This window comes from Myxocyprinus asiaticus, chromosome 47 (genome assembly GCF_019703515.2).
Source record: "Myxocyprinus asiaticus isolate MX2 ecotype Aquarium Trade chromosome 47, UBuf_Myxa_2, whole genome shotgun sequence".
Lineage (NCBI taxonomy): Eukaryota > Metazoa > Chordata > Actinopteri > Cypriniformes > Catostomidae > Myxocyprinus > Myxocyprinus asiaticus.
In genome coordinates this window covers 25,241,765-25,265,208 of record NC_059390.1, presented here as the reverse complement: position 1 = coordinate 25,265,208, position 23,444 = coordinate 25,241,765, and the positions used below count along the sequence as shown (strand labels likewise).

The 23,444-nt window shown below is 43.9% G+C and overlaps 1 protein-coding gene across 2 annotated transcripts in view; it reads left to right on the top strand.

Moving 5' to 3' along the window:
• LOC127436832 (FYVE, RhoGEF and PH domain-containing protein 6-like) overlaps positions 1–23,444 on the top strand; it is a 52,322-nt gene that overhangs the window by 2,794 nt on the left and 26,084 nt on the right. For both annotated transcript variants that reach the window (XM_051691267.1, XM_051691268.1), the window contains exons 2-3: positions 28–2,059; positions 22,083–22,191. In XM_051691267.1, the coding sequence (XP_051547227.1) occupies positions 28–2,059; positions 22,083–22,191 (2,141 nt within the window). The remainder of the gene's footprint in view (positions 1–27; positions 2,060–22,082; positions 22,192–23,444) is intronic.

Genomic DNA, 23,444 nt, shown 5'->3' with positions numbered 1-23,444 from the left:
GCTCTTTCTCTCTGTGAGTTTATGTAGGAATGAAGAAACCGCCGGTCGCCCCCAAACCCAAGCTGGTTCAACCGCAGAAAACGTCTCCTCCCCCTATCGCCCCAAAACCTGAAATTTTGCTGCCTTCACCCTCACCTTCTGCGATAAAGAGAGGAAAACCTGCTGTTGCCCCCAAACCATGCCTCCCCAAAGTCAACCCTCTGATTCCTCAGAAGCCTCTCCAGACAAGGCAAGATCCCTGCAAGACCCAGCATCCTCCTGTCTCCAAAAACGGGGGTCCCGCTGTACTCCCCTTACCCATATCACATTACATTATACCTCCCTGCCCTCAAGGTTATCACCTTGGCAACAGCAACTCAGAGGGTTCGAAGGAAATAAGTGGAACAGCAGAGGTAGGTGTTGTCAAAGAGGGCGACAGCCCAAAAGAACAGCTGTTCTACAATGACACGGGGGAACATGCTGCCCATCCCGAATGGGAACAAATACATGCTCCCACAGACTCATTTCACACTTCCACAGGTAAAGCGGAAGAAACACACACTCCTACACCAGAAAAGGACCAAGCGGGTACAGAAATACAAACTTTAGAGGGCATAAAGCATAAACAACAAAGCCTTGTTGAACCCCTTCAAAAGCAAGACCAGTTTGTGGAGCAGAACAAGACCGGGAATTCTGTTGCTAGCTCCTGCTTCAGTGGAATTGTTGGCATTTGTGTCCCCACACCACCTAGCAAGCCACTCCCCGTACCTCAACCACGATGCCCTCGGAGGGCACTTCTTAGGCAGAAAGTTGTGGAAATTGCACCCTTGGAGGATACTCAAGCAGATACACTTGCAGAAACTTCTGAACGACTTCAAATAGGCACACCACTGGAAAATCCTGCCAACACTTCAAAAACATGTTACACCCACACGGACACACCCCTAAATACATGTTCCCCTAAAGAGGACATGGAAAACACGGACACTGACTCTTCATGTAACACGGATCCTTTGCACACGATAGACTCTTCTCTCAGTGCACATACTGAAGACACACCTTCTCACCTAGACTCCATCCATTATTCCACTCCGACAAATGGTGTAACTCTAGCTTACATGGACACAGCTGAGGAGGAGGAGTCACAACCTCCAGCTCCGCCCCCTCGACATAAGTCCCTCCCACAAATGGCCTCATCATCAGTGGATAGTCTACCTTTGCATTGTCACTTGGAGCCTCACAGTTCTGAGATTAAGACCTGTGAGGATGAAGAAGACGATGATGAAGATGATGGAATATATGGAGATTTCGCTCGATACCCAATAACACGGAGTCTTCCAAAACAGATTAAGCTCAGCTGTGGAACACAAGTTGCGGCAATAACCAAGACACCTTCGGACGGGGAGGAGAGGTCTCCGAAGGTCATGCCCAAGAAGCCCCAACGGAATAGCCTTCCCGCATCCGCTGTGTTGCGGAACCAAAAAACGCCTCCGCAAATGCATATGCCTCCACCACTCCCCCAGTCCAGCCCTCCTGTATTCAGAGAACTCCCTGCACCTCCTCAGGAGAAACCGTCGTGGCGGGTGGCCCTGCCTAGCATTCCTCTCTTTAGCAGAAACCAACCAACTCGCAGTAACAGCCAACCACAAGCTGGAGGCGTGGGACCTGTATTTGTCAAACAGAGGGCAAAGTCATTTTCCTCGGCAGATCTTCAGCGAGTGGACAATGGTTCTGGATCTACTGAGCCATTGGTGCGATCCGAACAAGGACGTCGTAGTTTGCGAAAACTTTTAGAACTGCGCGTGTGTGCACGCTTACTTCCGAAGTTGCTTCGCAGTGGACAGTCCCTGGATTGCACTCGGGCTGATGCAGAGTACGAGGACCATAAAGACACACCCACTAACCAGGTCGCACCTAGCGATGGTGAAGTAGCTCAGGGTGATAGCGAGGTGGACTGGGGGTTCGAATATGAGAATGTATATGAGAGGATTCCAGAGTACATGAACCTGCCATGGGTTTACGCCAACCAGGACTCGGTTACAGGAGTATATGAAGAGCAGGAACCATGCGAGGTGAACAGGTGAGTTTGTGCTTGCATGTGTATACATGAGCGTCATCAGTCATAGTTAATCATCATCATGGATCTGAACTGTCCTGTTAATAATAGGTTGATTTCAATTTACTTTATAATCAGGGTATGGTAACTTAGCAGGCAAAGTGATTGATTAGCAGAATGAAGCCATAGGCTAAGTCTGACAATTATTGCAATACATATTTTTTATTGTCTGGATCATATCGTGTGGTATCACATTGACGTGATTTGATTATTTCATGTTTATTTATTTATTTATTTATTTATTTATTAAGAATATGCTACCAAAACATCACATGCCAAAGTGGTTAATGAAGGCCAGGGTATACAGGGTATTCCTTTTTTCACGCACCAATACATCTCGCGCACGGTCGAGCACTCTTAACTTTACAAAGTATACTCTTTGACCACGTGCACATACTAACGCGTTACTGTCAATGTCTAGCCCTGGTGTGTTAGTTAATTTAAAACTAGGGAATGTAATTTTTGTGTGATTTAAAAAATAACCTGAACTGTCGAAATTAACGCATAAGTGCATGTGATTATTAAAAGCGCTTAACGCGTTCATTTTTCTTAATCATGATTAATGCATTTACAGATATACAAGCCATCAACAATAAATATATTTCCAATAATAACTTACATCTGCAATGAAGCGAGCACACAACAGAGCTTGAACAGGTAAATAAACTTGTAGAGAGAGTATTGTTGCCCCGGTAAATTGAAGAGCTTTTTAAAAACCTATTTTCAAACGTGTCTTATATAGCCTATATATGAGCTTAATTAGCTATATCGAGAACAATAATATTATTACTTTAATCTGTGAAGGCAACAAATGCACAACGAAGCTTGAGTTGTAGATGGAGCACATAAACAAGCACGAGCCCTTTCTTTCATATTGTTTGTTGACATGTTATCACGAATAAACTTTCCTGTGTGTGAGTTTGTAACTTCAGTCTGGGACAAATAGTTGATACACCTAATCGTGTTGAGTGTTTGGCTTGAGTTTCATGCTATATCCGTATCTTGAAAACATGCCGTTACCAGATCAACATGTCCCCATAATAAATAATCCACAACACGGTTACTAAAGATGTAATACTTTATTATACTCATTAAATGACATTATTTTAGGTATTTATTTTCGTAAGGTCTTTTATGTAAGTTGATGTGTTTACGTTATCCAACACCGCGGTGGGACGATTGTCACGGTGATGCTACCAGTCCTAGAATGTCACTAGATAAAAGCATCTGCCAAGTGCATAAATGTAAATGGTTAAGACTAAGTAGATCAACAAGCAAAATTTCTGGATTTCTAATCAGGCGAGTAGTCATAAAAAATAATAAAAAGTTTCAGCCAATGGAATAAATTCAAGGGTCAATGAGGGTTTGACGGGTACTTTCAGTAAGGCAGTGTTTGTAAATTACAGTTTATACCCTGTGAACTTTCCACCGCAAATACATTAAAAACATTAAGACCCATACTAAATACATGATACGTGTTCATAAATGCATCATGTAACCTAAAAATGAAAGACTCTTGATCACATAACCAACATGATCTCACAGGAAATCGACAGGTTGCTTTCAAAAGTTCAACTCGCTTTTGGCGCCACTCTGTGGACATATCACCCGGAAACTGAAGCTCACGTGCTCATACATTTAACAACACTTCCAGCTTCAGCCACTGGGGGCAGTGATTAGAATTTTGGTAAGCACAGACCGATTTCAGCAGCAGAACTTTCATTGTGTGATTTGTCTGCACATAACATTCTGCACTGGGGCTCTGCTAGTTTTGTGTCTGTTTATCATTATCAGCTGGTCTAATTTGCTACCAAATTGGTTTACAGCTTTTAGCAAGTGAAGTGTCAATAACCAAATTGGCAGCTGTGTGTGGGATAAAACGTCAAGATTTAAATCCTGCTGAGCAACAAATATTTTTTTATGTTTAGCGTAATTTGGTCTGTGTGGTCATGTAAGTGTGTGTGAATGTGATTGCTGAATCAGGGAAGGTTACAGTTCACTCTTGGAGTCCAGGTTGGGCTGTTTTCCTGTGGGTTATTTTCAGTGGCTAGAGCAGGAAATGTCTAAAGAGAAGAGAGCTGAGCCACTGGAAAAAGGTTATTCTCTCTCTTGCTTTCTGTTTCTCCCACACACTTTCTTTCAGTCCCTGAATTTTAAACTCAGATCTTCTGGCTCATGATCATGCTTTGTCATTACAACATTTCCAACTGCTTAGCAATAAAAATCATGTCATGTCAGTAAAATATGATTCATCTTGTTCTGAATGCAAATAAACCAACTGCTGACTGTAAAGTGTCACAAGCCCATTTCTCAACACTAAGTGCATGGATTTGAGAATGCATGCATATATAGCAACCGTATGCCTAACATGTGTACTACATCTATTAAAACATTCTTCATTGCATACAGTGCATCCGGAAAGTATTCACAGCGCTTCACTTTTTCCACATTTTGTTATGTTACAGCCTTATTCCAAAACGGATTAAATTAATTATTTTCCTCAAAATTCTACAAACAATACCCCATAATGACAACATGAAAGAAGTTTGTTTGAAATCTTTGCAAATTTATTAAAAATAGAAAAAATCACATGTACATAAGTATTCACAGCCTTTGCCATGACACTCAAAATTGAGCTCAGGTGCATCCTGTTTCCACTGATCATCCTTGAGATGTTTCTACAACTTGATTGGAGTCCACCTGTGGTAAATTCAGTTGATTGGACATGATTTGGAAAGGCACACACCTGTCTAAATAAGGTCCCACAGTTAACAGTGCATGTCAGAGCACAAACCAAGCCATGAAGTCCAAGGAATTGTCTGTAGACCTCCGAGACAGGATTGTATCGAGGCACAGATCTGGGGAAGGATACAGAAAAATTTCTGCAGCATTGAAGGTCCCCATGAGCACAGTGGCCTCCATCATCCGTAAATGGAAGAAGTCTGGAACCACCAGGACTCTTTCTAGAGCTGGCCGCCAGGCCAAACTGAGCGATCGGGGGAGAAGGGCCTTAATCAGGGACCAAGAACCCGATGGTCACTCTGACAGAGCTCCAGCATTTCTCTGTGGAGAGAGGAGAACCTTTCAGAAAAACAACCATCTCTGCAGCACTCCACCAATCAGGTCTGTATGGTAGAGTGGCCAGACGGAAGCCACTCCTCAGTAAAAGGCACATGACAGCCCACCTAGAGTTTGCCAAAAGGCACCTGAAGGACTCTCAGACCATGAGAAACAAAGATTGAACTCTTTGGCCTGAATGGCAAGCATCATGTCTGGAGGAAACCAGGCACTGCTCATCACCTGGCCAATACCATCCCTACAGTGAAGCATGGTGGTGGCAGCATCATGCTGTGGGGATGTTTTTCAGCGGCAGGAACTGGGAGACTAGTCAGGATCGAGGGAAAGATGAATGCAGCAATGTACAGAAACATCCTTGATGAAAACCTGCTCCAGAGCGCTCTGGACCTCAGACTGGGGTGAAGGTTCATCTTCCAACAGGACAACGACCCTAAGCACACAGCCAAGATAACAAAGGAGTGGCTCCGGGACAACTCTGTGAATGTCCTTGAGTGGCCCAGCCAGAGCCCAGACTTGAACCCGATTGAACATCTCTGGAGAGATCTGAAAATGGCTGTGCACCGACGCTCCCCATCCAACCTGATAGAGCTTGAGAGGTCCTGCAAAGAAGAATGGGAGACACTGCCCAAAAATAGGTGTGCCGAGCTTGTAGCATCATACTCAAAAAGACTTGAGGCTGTAATTGGTGCCAAAGGTGCTTCAACAAAGTATTGAGCAAAGGCTGTGAATACTTATGTACATGTGATTTTTTTTTTTTTGTTTTTTTGTTTTTTTTTTCGTTTTTTTTTTTTTTATAAATTTGCAAAGATTTCAAACAAACTTCTTTCATGTTGTCATTATGGGGTATTGTTTGTAGAATTTTGAGGAAAATAATGAATTTATTTCATTTTGGAATAAGGCTGTAATATAACAAAATGTGGAAAAAGTGAAGCGCTGTGAATAATTTCCGGATGCACTGTAAATAGTGTTTTTTGATAACGCAAGCACTACTAATCCTATTGCTCATACTTCGGAACATGGACTTGAACAAATCTAACACTAAGTAGTACTACACTGTTTGAAATTGCCTACCTCGATCTCAGATGTATTAACTACATACTCTTCTGTGAGGACAATTGACTTTGTAAGCTCAGCCTTGACCTCCATCATGCATTTGTTTGTCAGTGATAAAGACACACTGCTGGTAAAAAGTAACAGCATTCTGCTGAATTTGCAGTTGTTTCCCAGATGAGCAGGACAGTGAATTAAGTTTGTGGTCGTTTGTTTGGAATGAGTTGTCAGCAACTTGTCACCAACAAATATTTGACTTCACCGAATGATCAAAGAATTTATGTAAAGTATTGCTGTTGTGATTAAGAGGTTTACCCCATATGATGAAAACATAAACCTAAGGTAAATCAGAGTTTAGTGGTCCTTGTACTGCAGTGTTTCCTCTATATGAATTTAGGGTGCACCACCGCTGCTGAATTATTAGCACCACTGCTGAAATTTCACATGGTTCATTATGAATTAATATTAATAACAAATTCAGTCTCTTCAGTCCATTCTTCCACACTGTTATACTGGCCGGGACTGTCTTTCACTCCACAACATAATTTGATTGGTACACTCTTTCTGCGCTGTCATCAACCTCACGACACAGCAGTTTCTAGGTACACCCGCCAAACAAAAAGATGACAAATTCCTCGATTTATTTGCTTCTGTCGGTTTTGTATAGGCTGTTTTTGTAAGTATCAGAAAGTGCGAGGCATTGCAGTTTCCGTAAAAACCCGCTACATACAATATCCTAAACTAGCTAAAATACAGAAAATGTATCATGTCTCTAAAGCATGAAGAATTCAGAATACAGTAACTTCTAAAATTAGCTAATACTTCAGTACATTCATAGTATGCTTTTATTTTAAGAGCTCAGGTTTTCACAATAAGTTGTATTTTTGTTTCTGTTATTTGTTTGTTACATGTTTAAATTAATAAATGTTCAGGGGGCCTGGGTAGCTCAGCAAGTAAAGATGCTGACTACCACACCTGGAGTCACAAGTTTGAATCCAGGGTATGCTGAGTGACTCCAGTCAGGCTTCCTAAGCAACCAGTTGGCCCAGTTGCTAGGGTGGGTAGAGTCACCTTGGGTTAACCTCCTCGTGGTCGCCATAATGTGGTTCCTGCTCTCGGTGGGGTGCGTGGTGAGTTGTGAGAATAACATGAAGCCTCCACACGCGCTAGGTCTCTGTGGTAACACGCTCAACAAGCCACGTGATAAGATGTGCGGATTTGTCCTCTGCCACCCGGATTGAGGAGAGTCACTACGCCACCACGAGGACTTAGAGCGCATTGGGAATTGGGCATTCCAAATTGGGGAGAAAAGGGGAGAAAAAAACATTTTCATACGTTTTTCTAAATGTTGGTATATTTGATTAAAGTTTGGGCTGTTACAGTTTGACAATCATTTTTGTCATTTTGCACATCAACTAAACTGTTATTTTTGTTGATTTAAAATGATATGCCATTTTAGTCAGACAAGACATAATATTGACTAGGACTAAATTTAAAGGACTGTGGTAGCGGGGGCGTGGTCAAGCATCTCTCCGGAGAGAGAGAAAGCGGTAAGGGCGCTTACACCTGAGTTAAATTATGTCTAACACCTGTCTCTAATTTTAGTGGGCACGGGGAGAGCGGCATAAAAGGAGCCACACCGCCAGTAGAGAGAGTGAGAGAGAGACCGGCATAAGAAATGCAATTCTAGAATGAAAGTTACTGGATAAATTAAAGCACCCACCTGAACTGGGAAACCTCACTTCTCGCCGCCTCCTTTATCCCAAAAAAAACCCTTACACTGGTGCCGAAACCCGGGAATTAAGTTTGGTTGAAGATGGACGGGACTCTCGCCCCGTAGAGTCCTCCCAGTTGGCGGAGATCGTCCAAGCCCTCGCTGGCCTACATTGGAGCCACCAGCAAACACTGCTTGAGCTCCGACAAGATCAAGATCGCTGGTTTGTCGAGCTCCTACACACTCAAGCCGAGGACCGGCAGGCGTACCGGAGCCTCCTCAGCCAGGAGACGTCCCCAGCCGTGACCCCGGACACTCACATGCCGTTACCCCCGCCCGCGTTACAGAAAATGGGGACGGCGGACGACCCCAAGGCCTTCCTGGATTTGTTTGAACGAACCGCCGAGATCTGGGGCTGGCTGCTCGGCCAATGGCCGGCCCAACTTATCCCGCTGTTGTCCGGGGAAGCCCAGCTCGTGGCTCAACAACTGCCAGCGACGAGTCTCCTGGCCTACGGAGATTTAAAGAAAGCCATCCTGTAACGGGTTGGTCGGAGTCCGGAGGAAAGTCGTCAACTCTTCCAGAGCTTGAAGTTGGAGAGCTCCGACCGCCCGTTTGCCTTCGCCCAACGGCTCCGTGACGCCTGCCGAAGATGATTGCTAGCGGGGGACCGCGACGTCAACAGGATCATTGACCAGGTGGTACTGGAACAATTAATACATCGTCTGCCAAAAGGGACGGCGGAGTGGGTCCAGTGCCACCGCCCGGTGTCGCTGGAGGAAGCCGTCCGGCTTGCGGAGGACCACATGGCGGCGATCCCGAGGGCGGAAGAGCCCTCCTACACTCTCTCCTCTCGTTCTGCTCTCTCTCCAGGTCCCGTTCCTGCCCCACGCAGACGAGGAGGACTTCAGCCTCTGAGACCAGTTCCCCGGGTGTGGGAGGCAACACCTTCCCCTATCCCGATGCCCCGCCGCTCTCCCCCTCAGGGGGGGGGCGCCCGCCGACGCAAGTGCGGGCGTAGTGCCTGGGCCAGCCTGCTGGAGGTGCGGAGACCCGGGCCACTTCCGGGATCAGTGCCCTGTGATGGAGCTGGGGACGGTGGTGCGGGTCTCTGACCTCCCACAGGCTGCCCCCGACTGGGCCGGAGCGTACCGGATACCGGTAAGTGTCAAGGGGGGTACTCACCAAGCGTTGGTGGACGCCGGGTGTGATCAAACCACTAACCACCAACGCTTGGTTCAACCCGAGGCATTGGGCACAACTAAAACGGTGAGGGTGAAATGTGTGCACGGGGATACTCACAAGTATCCAGTGGTGACCCTGACGATTAAATTCCGGGGGAAAAAGCATAGAGTGGAGGCCGCGGTTAGTTCCCGCCTCACCCATCCGCTGATTCTGGGGACTGATTGGCCTGATTTTAGAGTTTTATTAAAGGGAATTTGCGCGGATGAGTCCTGTATGAAGTTAGGGAGATGTGCAATGTGCGATGCTCTGGCAGGGGAGGCAGAGCTGGGGCCGTCCTCGACAGCTCCACGTCATAATGACGAGAGAGGCTGCAGCCCCTCCCCTTCTCAGGGAATTCCCTGAGGGGGATTTCCCTTTGGAGCAGTCGCGAGACGAAACCCTCAAACACGCCTTCGACCAAGTGCGAGTCATCGATGGTCAACGACTCCAGCCGGACATCGCCCTTTCATACCCCTATTTTGCAATTATAAATGAGCGGTTGTATAGAGTGACTAAAGAGGATACAACCCAACTTTTGATTCCACGGAGCCGTCGGGAGATGGTATTCCAGGCGGCTCATTATAATCCCATGGTGGGTCACTTAGGAGAAAGGAAAACACTGAACCGTCTAATAGCCCGTTTCTATTGGCCGGGCATTGGCGGCGATGTCCGCAGGTGGTGTGCGGCATGCCGCGAATGCCAGCTGGTTAACCCACCAGCCACCCCAAAAGTGCCACTGTGCCCTCTTCCCTTGATCGAGGTCCCCTTTGAGAGAATTGGAATGGACCTCGTCGGGCCATTAGAACGGTCAGCACGCGGACATCGCTTTGTATTGGTCCTAGTGGACTATGCAACGCGATATCCGGAAGCAGTGCCTCTTCGCAACATCTCAGCACGCAGTGTTGCGGAGGCACTCTTCAAAATAATCTCCCAGGTGGGGATTCCGAAAGAAATCCTCACCGATCAGGGCACAACGTTTATGTCACGGACACTACGCGAGCTGTACGAGTTGTTGAGTATTAAATCGATTCGCATCAGTGTGTACCTTCCTCAAACGATGGCCTGGTGGAACGATTTAATAAAACCCTCAAAAACATGATTCGTAAGTTCGTGCACGACGATGCTAGAAATTGGGATATATGGCTCGACCCCCTGTTATTTGCAGTACGAGAGGTCCCACAAGCCTCCACTGGCTTCTCCCCATTCAAGCTGCTGTATGGGCGATGCCCACGCGGTGTGCTTGATGTATTGCGAGAGGCCTGGGAGGAGGGACCTTCAAACAGTAAAAATGAAATTCAATATGTTCTTGATCTTAGAGCAAAACTCCACACTTTGGGGCAGCTAACACAGGAGAATTTGCTCCAAGCTCAAGAACGACAGTGCCGACTGTATGACGGGAACTCAGCTAAGGGAATTTGCACCGGGAGATAAAGTGCTTGTATTGCTTCCCACATTGAGCTCTAAATTACTCGCCAAGTGGCAAGGACCCTTTGAGGTCACACGACGAGTGGGAGATCTCGATTATGAGGTTAAATGAATCGATAGAGGGGGCGCACGTGAAATATACCACCTCAATCTCCTGAAATTGTGGAGGGAGGCGGTCCCCGTGATGTTGGCTACGGTAGTTCCCGAGAAGGCGGAGCTCGGACTGGAGGTGAGTTCAAAACATAAACAGTTCACCCCGGTCACTTGCGGAGACCACCTCTCACCGAGTCAACTCGCGGAGGTTTCTAGGCTGCAACAGGAGTTTGCGGATGTGTTCTCCCCTCTACCGGGACGTACAAACCTCATCCATCACCACATCGAGACCGAGCCGGGGGTCGTAGTACATAGCCACCCCTATCGTTTACCCGAACACAAGAAGAAAATCGTTCGGGAAGAATTGGATGCAAAGCTCGATATGGGGGTAATAGAAGAATCCCACAGCGATTGGTCTAGCTCAGTTGTTCTAGTGCCTAAGAGCAACAGGTCTGTACGATTCTGTGTGGATTATAGGAAAGTCAACGCGGTGTCTAAATTTGATGCATATCCAATGCCTCGCGTTGATGAATTGCTCGATCGGTTGGGCTCTGCTCGATTTTATTCGACATTGGATTTGACGAAGGGTTATTGGCAGATCCCCTTGACAATTTCCCGTGAAAAAACCGCCTTCTCCACACCGTTTGGATTACACCAATTTGTGACAATTCTGTTCGGTTTGTTTGGAGCTCCGGCTACGTTTCAGCGTCTCATGGACCGAATCCTCAGACCGCATTCAGCTTACGCCGCTGCCTATTTAGATGACATCATCATTTATAGCAATGATTGGCAGCGGCACATGCAACATCTGAGGGCAGTTCTGAGATCGCTGAGCCAAGCGGGACTCACAGCGAACCCGAAGAAGTGCGCAATTGGATGGGTGGAGGTACGGTATCTGGGGTTCCACTTGGGCCATGGGCAGGTGCATCCCCAAATTGACAAGACAGCGGCGATTGTGACCTGCCCGAGACCCAAGACCAAAAAGGGGGTGAGACAGTTCCTGGGGCTGGCTGGCTATTATAGAAGGTTCGTGCCTAATTATTCGGACGTCACCTGCCCGCTGACTGATCTCACTAAAAAGGGAGCTCCAGATCCGGTCCAGTGGACTGAGCAGTGTCAGCGGGCGTTCACGCAAGTTAAAGCTTCACTTTGCGGGGGGCCGCTTTTACATTCACCTGACTTCTCTCTCCCTTTTGTTTTACAGACAGATGCTTCAGACAGGGGGCTGGGGGCCGTACTCTCACAGGTGGTAGGGGGGAGGAGCGCCCAGTGCTGTACATTAGCCGTAAGCTCTCCTTGAGGGAAACTAAGTACAGCACCATAGAAAAGGAGTGTCTCGCCATCAAGTGGGCGGTCCGCACTCTCCGATACTACCTGTTGGGGCGGGTCTTCACCCTCTGTTCCGATCACGCCCCACTCCAGTGGCTCCACCGCATGAAAGATACCAATGCCCGGATCACCCGTTGGTATCTGGCTCTTCAGCCGTTTAAGTTCAAGGTGGTCCACAGACCAGGGGCGCAGATGGCTGTCGCCAACTTCCTGTCCAGGAATGGGGGGGGAGTGGTAGGCAGGCCAGTCGCCGCCCCGGCCTGAGTCGGGCAGTGGGGATATGTGGTAGCGGGGGCATGGTCAAGCATCTCTCTGGAGAGAGAAAAAGTGGTAAGGGCGCTTACACCTGAGCTAAATTATGTCTAACACCTGTCTCTAATTTCAGAGCACGGGGAGAGCGACATAAAAGGAGCCACACCACCAGTAGAGAGAGAGAGAGAGAGAGAGAGAGAGACCGGCATAAGAAATGCAATTCTAGAAGGAAAGTTACTGTGAAATTGTGTGTGGCTAAAGTCAACAAGTGTTCCTGCAAAACTGTAAAAACTTTTCCCACCTGAACTGGGAAACCTCGCTTCTCGCCTCCTCCTTTATCCCAAAAAAACCCTTACAAGGACATTTTCATCAATAGACTATTACTATGACTAAAACAAAAACTTTACAAATTAAAAATATTGAGAGCAACATTATGGTTACGGAAGTAAAATTCCATTAATTGGTTTTATTGGGGAATAGATTATTAACGATAACCTTTAAAGACAGACCTGCCGTGAGTTCCATAATTTCAAGTTTTTAAAAATTGTGTTTAATAGCAGAATTCCTGGTAAAGAAATACACTATCCAACAATAAGAGAATCATAGCAAAGAAACCGCTGCAAAATTCACGCACTGTCAATGACGCAATCGAGTCAGTCTCCCTACACTCTCAAACTACTTATATATTTGTAAATACCTGAATATTATGCAAAAACATTTAAATATATTGTTTCTATACTTATAATCAACAACTTAAAATCAATAGTTTTATATTTTTCCATTGTTTTTAATTTGGTTACGTCATTCACAGTGCTTCATGGGATTGTAGTTCATTCCCTCATAAAAGCCATTAAAGAGCACCTATTATGGTTTTTCAAATATTACCTTTCATGTAGTGTGTTATATAGCTGTTTGTGAATGTAAAAAAGTCTGCAAAGTTTCAAAAATCAAAGTGCACGACAAATGGAGTTATTGACTCCCAAAAGAAAGAACCGATTCTGAACACCTGAAACGAGTCGTTAGTAATTCCAGACTTACTTCCTGTACGAACCTACGTAATTTGGTAACAAAAGACCCGCCTCTAGTTTTCATTGGCTGTTCGTGAACAGCTTTGACCCGCCCTCAAACGCTACACTAAGCGGTAGACCAATCACAACAGACTGGGACATCTGACCAATCAGAGCAGAGTAGGTTCTCTGAAAGGAGGAGTTTAGAATGAATCCTTTAGAATGGATCATTGAACGAGTCGTTTTTGACACTGGGAAAAAAAGGTAATGCTGCAATTTAAATTAGGAGCAAATTAAAGTGTTTTTTAACCTTGGATGCATGTAAATCTATTGTATGAGACCTTTAAAACAAAATTAGGCACGTTTAAAAACCATAATAGGTGCTCTTTAATGGCACTTTTCCACTGCACGTTATGGTTCAACTCGACTCTGCTCGCTTTACTTTTCTGAGCTTGCTTTTCCACTGCAGTTTAGTGCCGCTTCAGCATGGGTGGGATTATAGGCTGATCGGCATAGTTGCGCCGCCTCTACTGCCGTGACATCATCTTAAACCCGACGCAAACATTACTGACCATAAACAATAACACGACCACTAGCTGTAAGCTACTAGCTCATTGTGCTGCATAAAGCAGTTATTGCATGGTGATTTTACACAAGTGTAACAGTTAAATTGGCCTGGTTGTTTTAGAAGAAAGCTTTCCAGTAGCTGGTCAACTAAATAAAGTGATGCTTTCAAGCAGAATATAGAGTTAACGTAATAAAACTTACCATCCTCCATCGTGGACTCCAACAACGCCGTGGCCGAGTCCAGGGCACTCTCCCTCCCATTGCTCACTGGTCTATTGCCATAGATAGCGTCCATTTGGTCGAACCACTTCCACTTTCTTCTGTTTGAATCACTCCGGCTGTTGTGGTGCTTGATGGTTCTGTAGTCACTTACGTTTTTTTATCTGTTAGCCAATCGATTTGCTTACACGTGATATTTCAAGCCAATCGGCTCACGTGGTGGAAGATATGTCCTTTGACATGTAATCGAGTAGCCAATCAACTCATGTACTCTCTCTTTGTCTAACATTGAAATTGCTCAGTTTTGCAGATAAGCTTGCAGCACTCTGTGATAATTTTTCTCTGAAATTAATTTTTCTTTGGTGGTTGCTGGGGATTTTCTTCTACCGGCTTGCACGGTAAGGTCTGCTTTTGGCCCTGACGCTTAGGAGCGTATCTATAACAAAATAAGCCTTAGCCAAATCAGGCCTGGCACACATATAGTTCAAATTTCCTCAACTTGTCAGCTTGCATCGCCGGAAGTTGCTTCGTCGCGCGATACCGCTGGCGGTGTGAATGAGGCTTTAGCCAAATCTGGCCTGGCACACATCAATATCTTAGGTCATTAGTTTAAATAAATCCACACATAGCAAAGTAAAGTCACTTGTTAAAAAACCTCTGGGCTTTCCTGGTCCAGGTACACATTATGAGTCAGGTCCCTAGCCGTTTAAGCCATTCAGCCAAGCAGTCCAAGGCACACATAAAGATTTAATTAATTAGCATTACGTCATTTTGCCAAGCTGGCCAAACCACACTTAGCTAGCATACACTCGGTGCACATGGTTCTTCAGAGTAATCGTGTTGCCGATTAACTTGTGTACTCTCTCTTCATCAAACATTTAAATTGCTCACTTTTGCTGCTAAGCCGGTTTCACTGCAGCATGCTGCTAGAGTTATTCTCTGAAACTCTCCACCTGTCTAGATCTACTACACAGGGATTGTATGTCTAATTGTGTAGCAGCATGTCATACATGCTTAATGCAGCATGTCTGTGTATGATCTAGCAGTAGCATAGTCTTTGCACTTGCTCTTCAGCAGCAGCGTAGCAGATCTAGTTCGCCAAAACCAACATCCTATCAGTGTGTTACTCTCACATTAACATGCTGAATCTTTCTGAGAGTTGTCATGACTGAACTTAGGTCATTTTTAAAAAGTAGTAGGCAGTATACTGTATTTTCTGCACAGTAAGCAGTAAGCTAATATTCCATTTCAAACATTTGGAATTTTCTGTTTGTATTGGGTTAGTTGTTGTGTTCTATTGGTTAATAGGAGTCAGGCATAAGCACTTGGAGTGAAACCATTGTGTGTGTGTGTGTGAAAGCTGAATATGATGAAACTTCCCTTTGGGGACATCTGAGGAAATTCTCATTCAGAAAAAGGATGCATACATATATAATTTTATTATTATTATTGGCTAAAAGTTTTCTTTTAAGGTTAGGGTTTGTCTGTAATTATAATTTGCTTTATATGAAAACATTAGAAGTCTATGATAGGCCCCCATTTAGGCAAACGTGTGTGTATGATTGCCAGTCCTATATTAGCCATTATCAAGGTAAAAATAATAACTTTTCAGTGAGATTTGGGCACCATCCATCCTCTGAGCTTCCCTAAATATATGATAGAGTTAAACTCATATTTTAAATATCACTCAGACTAATTGCCCAGGCACAATAGAAACTCCAAACTCCTGCCTGCCTATCTGTGTGTGTGTGTGTGTGTGTGTGTGTGTGTGTGTGTGTGTGTGTGTGTGTGTGTGTGTGTGTGTGTGTGTGTGTGTGTGTGTGTGTGTGTGTGTGTGTGTGTGTGTGTGAAAGAGAGAGATTGTACCCTTCTGGATTTGTGTATAGATGTGTGTGTGTGTGTGGCGTCTCTTTGCAGAGAGAGTTTATATAAGCTGTAAACAAGAGCAGCTCTGTCCTCCTGCTGCAGGAGGAAGAATGAGAGCGAGGGGACCAGAAAAGAGGAGAGAAAGTGTGTTAGAGAGTACTTTACCCTGTCAGTCCTGTCAGAAAGGACATCCTAGTGCAATTTGATTTAAAGAAATAGTTCACACAAAAATAAAAACTCTTGCTGCATCCCAATTTGTCTACTTATACTATGCCCTTAAAGTGTGCACTCTTTTTGTGATTGAAAAGTGTCTACTCTTCAGTGTGTAGCAAAAAAGGGTGCAAGTTTTGGGACATACTGTCACATCATAAAATCACGTCTTGAAACCAAAGACCCTTCAGCCACATTGTTGTATGGTTATGTGTATCCTGTAACCGTACATTGACCTGTCAATCATACTGTTACAGTTTTCATGAGATACATGTTCCTCATTTAATTTTTACTATCAATCATTTATTTTTATTTTTTTTGCATTCATAGTTTTAATTAGTGACTGATGAAGTCAGACTACAGACTGTGTTTTCCTTGGGATATAACACTCAGTGTGCTCTAAACCAGTTGACATATTGTTTTATAGCGATAAGTAGCATTCTTTGTTTTTTGATATTAACATTTTATTGATAAAAAACAAAGGGTCAAATAAAACACAATAATGAAGGAACATAACATACACACAGAATCAAGTTATATCAAATTATATATCCCTCCCTCTGAACATCCCCCCTCCATCTCCCAGACTCTGAATTAGCAGGGAGTAATACCCTGATGCCTCATGACCTTTTCCAAAAGCTCCCAGAGTATCTGCCGCTTTAGGGGGGTGTATGCTACTCCCAAAAATAGTACAGAGCAGATGGCGCAGCTGTAAATACCTTAAAAATTGAGACCTGGGAATCCCAAAATTTTGAACCATATTTTCAAAGGATCTCAACAATCCACTCTCATATAGGTCACCGAGCATATTAACCTCCCTCACAATCCAATCTGTCCGGCAGAAAGGGGAGTTATTAATACATAATTTTGGGTTCAGCCAAATGCTTCAAACAGCATTTAAATAAATGTTCGAATTAAACACTCTGGACACTTTTGTCCATACTGAGTGCAAATGCGAGATAACTGGGTGTAACCTAACTTCTTCGTTAGTTTGATAGAAAGGCTTTGCAATGGCAAAATAGGGGCAAGAACTTCCTGTTCAATACGAAACCAGGGAGGGGCTCTCTCAGGTGGAAGCGACCAGTGGGCCAAATGTCTGAGACCGAATGCATAATAATAAAACAAAATCTTGGGTAGTCTTAGCCCACCTTTGTCAACCGGCCTATGCAGCTTACTGAAATGTAATCTGGGATGTTTACCATTCCAAATGAAAGACTTTGCTATGCTATCAAATTGCTTGAAATAAGAGAGGGGGACATCTATACGGAGAGATTGTAGCAGGTAGTTGAATTTTGGAATACAATTCATTTGAATAACATTAACTTTCCCAATCATGGATAAATGTAATGAAGCCCACCTGCCCACGTCACTCGAAGACCTTTTTATTAAAGGGTCAAAATTAACTCTAACTGCAAATTTGCTGGGAATAAAATACCCAAATACTTAATGCCCTGTTTGGGCCAGTGGAAGGCGCCTGGCTGAAAAGCCATTACCGGGCAGTACGTTGTAAGAGCCAAAGCTTCGGATTTAGACCAATTCACTCTGTATCCTGAGAAATTAGAAAATGAATTAATAATTCTGTGGAGGCAAGGTATAGATCTAGTAGGGTCGGAGACGAATAATAAAATATCATCTGCGTAAAGCAAAAGCTTATGCGCCACAAAATCATCCTCCTTTCTTATCACAGCTGTTAATGGTTCCAGGGCAAGACAGAACAATAATGGGGAAAGAGGGCAACCCTGCCGGGTGCCCCTGTCCAGAGTAAAATAATCTGAAATTAATCCATTTATTTGTACTGCCGCTACTGGGTGTCTATAAAGTAACTTAATCTATCCAATAAAAGTATTCCTGAACCCGTATATTTCCAAAATTTAAAAAAATAATCCCATTCTACCATATCAAATGCCTTTTCGGCATCAAATGAGATGGCAGCGACCGGAATCTGATAGTTCACCACTGACCACATGATAATGATGAAACGCCTAAAGTTATCAGAAGAGCTGCGGCTCCAAATAAATCCCACCTGATCTATATGTATAGGAGATGTCATTACTTAATCGGTTAGCCAAAATTTTGGACAATATTTTTACATCTAGCTGGATCAGGGAAATTGGATGGTAACTCTTACACTCACTTGGATCTTTGTCCTTTTTAAGAATCAGACTGATCCGGGCTTGTGTCATGGTTGGCGGAAGCTTTCCATTCTTTAATGATTCCGCATAAACTTCTAGCAAAAGTGGAGCCAATTCTGTAGCAAAAGATCTAAAAAACTCAGTGGCAAAGCCATCTGGCCCTGGAGCCTTGCCTGTATGCAAGGTCTTAATTACCTCACCAAGCTCCTCCAAGGTTATCTCAGAATCAAGAGAATTGTTTTGCTCATTCGTCAGTCTAGGGAGTTCTAATGGTTCCACAAAGTTTCTAATATCGTCATCAGTAGACGAAGATGTGGAACTATAGAGATCAAGGTAGAATTCTTTAAAAGCATTATTAAAATCAATGGCCGAGGTAAAAAGTTCACCACCAGCAGATTTCGGAGTCGTGTGGCGCCATGCGAGGATCGGACGTGTGAACGTGAGCTCTGCGCACTTTGTTAGTTTTAATCATTTTTATCTCATAAACTGGTGAGATTCGATACACTCTGATTCTTAACGGTTCTAGGAAGACAATATGTAAAAGAATTAAATCCTCGGGCTCTGGAGACATTAAAAGACACTTACGTGCTCAAGCTGAAGCCCCTGAGCAAAAGGCCGAAAGCCCGGGACTCAGTTTGGCCAGTGTGGTGAAAGAGATTCAGCGTCAACTGTCAAGCATGTCAGTGATGCTGACGAAGGTCGTTGCTGACTTGGAGGATCTTGCTGTAATACGTTGATCAATCACTGCCATGGAGACGAAATTCACTGAGATGGTTACAAGAGTGTTGGATGTTGAGAAACAGATCGATTATCTGGAGTAATCGGAGAGGGAATTAGCTGCTAATCTGCTAGCGACCAAGACAGACTTGGAGCGTGTTTAAGACCTTGAGACTCGTAACCGGCAAAACAACATCTGAATTGTTGGAATTCCTGAGGACAAAGAAGGCAGAGATATGGTGAAATTCCTAGATGGGCTCTTGCCGAGTCTGCTTGATATAACAGGCCATAAGCTGGAAATCGAGCGAGCTCACAGAGTTCCAGCTCTGTGATCTGCGGAGGGAGACAGGTCCGATCAATTTTGGCCAGATTTCTGAGATCAACCAATAAAGATCTTGTGTTACTCAAGGTGAGGAGTAAAGGATGGCTTTCTTGGAAGAACCACAACATTTTCTTGTTCCCAGACTTTGCGAATTCGACAAGAGAGAAACGTGATCAATTCAAGGAATGCAAGAAGCTCTTACATCAACCATCAGCACATTTCACTGAGGGAATGGTAGAAAAAGACTTGCTCTGCTTTATATATCTAGCCAAAAGCTTCCCTACTTTGTCCCCCGACTCAAAGTATGACTGTCTTACCCTGAATAGCCAAAACTCCACCTTCCGTGACAAAATAGTATTATATCTGTATTTCAATTGGGTCATTTCTCTGAGGCCATCAGACGACATTCAGTGCTTCAGCTCTGCCTCGGCACTTTTAATATTCCCTTCCAACTCCACGAGTTCTCGTGCTTTGGATTTTTTGATGAATGAGGTATACTGGATGATCCGACCCCTAAGAACTGCCTTAAGTGCCTCCCAAGCCATGCCCACAGAGGATACTGAGTACCAATTGGTCTCCATATAAACATTGATTTCAGCCTTAACATTTGTTGGAATTCAGGATTTTGCAAAAGGGATACGTTAAAGCGCCAACTATATGATTTCTTTTTCTCCGTATTCGGCAACATCTCTAAACTCACCAGGGCGTGATCTGAGACTAAGATGTTTCCAATTGAGCAATCAATAACAGATGAAATGAGGGACATAGGTATAAAAAAAAAAATCAATTCTAGAATAAATCTTATGAACTGATGAATAGAATGTATAGTCCCTACCAGATGAGTTCAAAAGTCTAAGATTTTTACATATCCTGTGAAGCGTCAGTGTTGCTCTTGAGGGCTTACACACTTTTGCTTCACTATGATCAAGGACTGAGTCCATCAATAGATTCAAGTCTCCTCCCAATATTATATCATGAGGGGTGCCAGCGGCTTGCAACATCCCTTCAAGATCTATAAAAAAGCCCTTATCATCAGCGTTAGGTGTGTAAATATTAGCCAAAATCAACTGTTACCCCTGCATTTCTGCTAAAACAATAATGACTCTCCCTAATTTATCTTTACTCTGTTTGAGACATTTGAATTGTAGATGTTTACTTATCAATGTAATGACTCCTCTGCTCTTACTTGAGCCTGCACTAAAGAAAACATGCCTACCTCATATCTTCCCAGATTTTTCAGCTTCCTGCGGGGAAAGATGCGTTTCTTGAAGAAACACTATATCATATTTCTTACGTTTAAGAACAGAAATAACCTTCCTTCTTTTTATGGGGTGCCCCAACCCATTCACATTCCATGTGGAGATAGACAGTCTACTCATACTAACATTTGACATTTTGACTTATTATATAAAATAGATTGTGTGTCAAAAACAAAATGATAAAGACCACATTCCAACATTAGTGCAACAATCAACCCTGAAATTCCCCCAAAACCAAACAAGTGATCGATCGACGTATTACAACCAGATCCTCAAAGTTTGCGACAACCTTCGCCAGCATTGCAGACATGCTCGCCAGTTGCCGCTGAATTTCTCCCGCCGCACCATCCAAATTGAGTCCCTGGTCTGCGGCCCTGTCTGGGGTATCAGCTTTAGCACGTAAGTGTCTTTTAATATCTCCAAAGCCTGAGGATTTTGAATTCTTTGACATATTGTCTTCATAAAACAGTTAAGAATCAGGGTGTATCTAATCTCACCGGTTTATGACATAAAAAGTATTAAAAACTAGCAAAGTGCGCAGAGCTCGCCGTTCACACGTCCAACCCTCATATTGTGTCACGTGACTTCCCCCAAGATAAGGATTATTAATCATTTATACCCCTTTCTGATTACTGTAAATGGAGCCACTTGATCGTTCGCAATATATTGAGCCAATCAGCGTCTTCGTCCAACAGTGAGAACAAAGTAGTTACGTAACATTTAATGATGTTTTATGTTGTAAAATGGAGTAAATGGAGATGCGCTGTCAGTCTCTTCACTATGTTTGTGGTTTTTCACGGAAGAAATTTGTAGTTCTGAAGCGAACAGTCAGTTCTCTTCTGTCAGGCAAGGGTTTGTGGGCAATACTAGCCGAAAAAGTGTTCACGGTTCCACACTTCGGAAATCTTCCAGAAATAGTAGACCACCCAGGCAACTTTGGGACACTCATTTCGACATACTATGATTTGGGACACCCCGATTCTAATCTTGAGTACTGTTTTACGGCGGATATGTTCCGGATTGGGATGCAGGGTCTGACGACATTTACTTACTCTCTCATGTCATACCAAACCTGTATGACTTTCTCTCTTCCTTGGAACACAAAAAGGAGAAGTTCTGCAGAGTGTTTATTTTGCTCTTTCCCTTAAAACGAAAGCATATTGTGACTTGGCGCTGTCAATATGCACCATAAAAGTACTATAAAAGTAGTCTCTATGATAGAGTTCTATTTTCCAAGTCATTTAATAGCTTTGTGTTAGGAACAGACCTAAATTTAAGTTAAGTTCATCTTAATTTGGCATGCCAGGTTTGATGTCAGTGACATCTAATGCTATGTGTCTCGTAACTGATTTATTCACCTGACCTAATAATGCACAAATTTGTAAATTACTTTCTGTCAGCAATGGAAACCATTAAACTTCACATTGTAAATGTAAAACACAACTGAAATTGTGTGCACATATATTTGTGCAGAAAGGCACAGTATGTTTGATTGCAGAAAATGACTTTGTGTTTTACGTCAGATGTTCGGGGAGCGGTGATCTGTCAGAGGATGGTTTGAGCTCTAATGAGGAAGAGGATAACAGCTCTAACTCCAGCAAGGAGGAAATGAGCCAATCAAAAGATAAAGAGGTAATGCACTTTACACAGATGCACAAGCCAGCATTGCCACATTCTAGTTGTGTTCCGGGTTCAGTATAAGTTCAGCTTTCTCAACAGCATCTCTAATAGTCTTTCAATTATTATATAACTACAAGCTACTAAAAAAAAAAAGTAGCTTACTTTATTAAAGCTATTTAAAGAAAAAATATTTTTAGAGATTGTTCTGATTTCAGAATTCAATAATATCACCTTTGCGAGAGCTGTGTCCGCATTCTCGGCATTAAGTCGAGCTTGTTCACAGTGGGTGCAGGACTGTCCCTTGTCACCGATTTTGTTCGTGGACATAATTTCAAGGCGTAGCCGAGATGTGGAGTGTGTTCAGTTTGGGGGCCTCAGGTTTGCATCCCTGCAATTTGCAGACAATGTGGTCCTGCTGGCATCATCAGTCTGTTACCTCCAGTGTGTGCTGAGGCAGTTTGCGGCCGAGTGTGAAGTGGTTGGGACGAGGTTCTCTGCCGGAAGAGGGTGGATTTTCCTCTTCAGGTGGGGTGCGAGCAGCTGCCCCAAGTGGAAATGTTAAAGTATCTCGGGGTCTTATTCATGAGTGAAGGAAAGTTGAAGCATGAGATCGATAGGCGGATCGGTGCAATGGCTGCAGCAATGCGGTTGCTGTACCGGGCCGTGGTGGTGACAAGGGAGCTGAGCTTGAAGGCAAAACTCTCAGTTTAAGAGTCGGTCTATGTTCCAACCCTCATCTATGGTCATGAGCTTTGGGTAGTGACCTAAAGAATAAGATCACGGAAACAAGCGGCAGAAATTAGCTTTCTTTGCAGGGTGGCAGGGCTCACCCTAAGGGATAGGGTGCGAAGCTCTGATCTCCAAGAGGTCTGAGCATTATTTTTCATTAAAAAGACAACAATAATAGTATAATTATAGTAAGTTTCAATAACGTCCTTACCTTCTCCTTTATTAAAACTTGCATGACTACAAATCTACTGACTTCAGTATAAGAATTATAAACACAAAGCAGATCTACGGTATCATTTTCCTACAGTAGCCTATTTAAACTGCTGATCATGGCTTTTATCAGAAAAGACCACAATAATAGACAAATAATAATAATTCTGTGTTTCAAAAATGTTCTTTCATTGTAAAGCACATTTCACACGAGTTGAGTCGAGGCGTCAACGCTCCGTTCAACGCCAGCATCAAGCGCCGCATTGCCCTCCACATGACGAGTTGCAGAAAGCGTCATAGAGGGCCAATTTACGTGTTTGCCACGT